The 1,137-nt window shown below is 49.1% G+C and overlaps 1 protein-coding gene across 2 annotated transcripts; it reads left to right on the plus strand.

Annotated features, from left to right (window-relative positions):
• The first annotated feature begins 452 nt into the window (after nucleotides 1-452).
• On the plus strand, nucleotides 453-905 carry LOC147121336 (histone H2A.J-like). Of its 2 annotated transcripts, none has more exons than XM_085977663.1 (2): nucleotides 453-752; nucleotides 810-905. In XM_085977663.1, the coding sequence occupies exons 1-2, from the start codon at nucleotides 453-455 to the stop codon at nucleotides 903-905; spliced, it is 396 nt and encodes a 131-aa protein (XP_085833789.1). The 2 variants fall into 2 exon arrangements, with proteins under 2 accessions (XP_085833789.1, XP_085833790.1); XM_085977664.1 differs by having other exon boundaries at nucleotides 453-710; nucleotides 789-905.
• Nucleotides 906-1,137: the final 232 nt, after the last annotated feature.

Here is a 1,137-nt window from a genome sequence, read left to right on the forward strand (position 1 = left end):
TCAATCCACACTCTGATGATTGTTTTAGAAAGATTGAGCTGGAATACTTTCAAAGTGAACAGAATAAACCCCGAAATTTAGACCGGAGTGTAAAATCCTGTCTGAAAGTTGTGACGGGAAATGTGGAATTGAGATAATGTAATTTTTTGTCTCAAGATCGTATTATTTACGAAAGCCGCATTGTTGGTCTTATAAATACATTGGCGGGCTTTTCAAATTTGAAAAATCGTTTCGTATTTCACAATTTGGCGCTGTTACCATCGCCCTTTTCTCATTGCCGTCTGCTGAGTGGTGAATGAAGCTGCTCTCTGATTGGGCTGTTGATGTGACCACTGAGAATCAGTACAGAGTGACCAATCACAAGTGCCTCCACTGCATTCCTCCTGAAGGTATAAGGGCGAGTGCGGGAGAAATTTCTCATTTTTTGTGGAAATATTTCTGAGTCTGTGGAAATGTCTGGAAGAGGAAAAAGCGCCGGTAAAGCTCGGGCCAAGACCAAGTCTCGCTCATCCCGGGCCGGACTGCAGTTTCCGGTGGGCCATGTTCACAGACTCCTGCGAAAGGGGAACTATGTTGAGTGTGTGGGAGCCGGAGCCCCAGTCTATCTGGCTGCTGTGCTCGAGTACCTGACCGCTGAAATCCTGGAATTGGCTGGCAACGCGGCCCGTGACAACAAGACCACCCACATTATTCCCAGACACCTACAGCTGGCCATCCGCAACGACGAGGAGCTCAACAAGCTGCTGAGTGGAGTGACCATCACTCAGGGTGGGGTGACCATCGCTCAGGGTGGGGTGACCATCGCTCAGGGTGGGGTGACCATCGCTCAGGGTGGGGTGTTGCCTAATAGCCAGGCTGTGCTGCTGCCCAAGAAAACCAGCGCTGTGAGCTCCAAGAGCAAGTGAAGCGGCCAAAATTTAATCAAATAACCCAACGGCTCTTTTCAGAGCCACCCGCACAATCAGTGAAAGGGGTGGTTACTGTTTGAAGGGGTCTGAGTTATCTGAACAGCTTTGGAGCTGAAGAATTCGTTTAGTAATAGAAGGGCTTCTTTCGAGTCTGGTCTCTTCTGGGTTTAGATGCTGGCTTCTTTCCGCTATCCCACCTACAAAGTTGCCTGTTACCCCGCCCATATCA

The sequence above is a fragment of the Somniosus microcephalus genome, chromosome 3 (genome assembly GCF_052327205.1).
Source record: "Somniosus microcephalus isolate GS21.2 chromosome 3, FLI_Smic_1.0, whole genome shotgun sequence".
Lineage (NCBI taxonomy): Eukaryota > Metazoa > Chordata > Chondrichthyes > Squaliformes > Somniosidae > Somniosus > Somniosus microcephalus.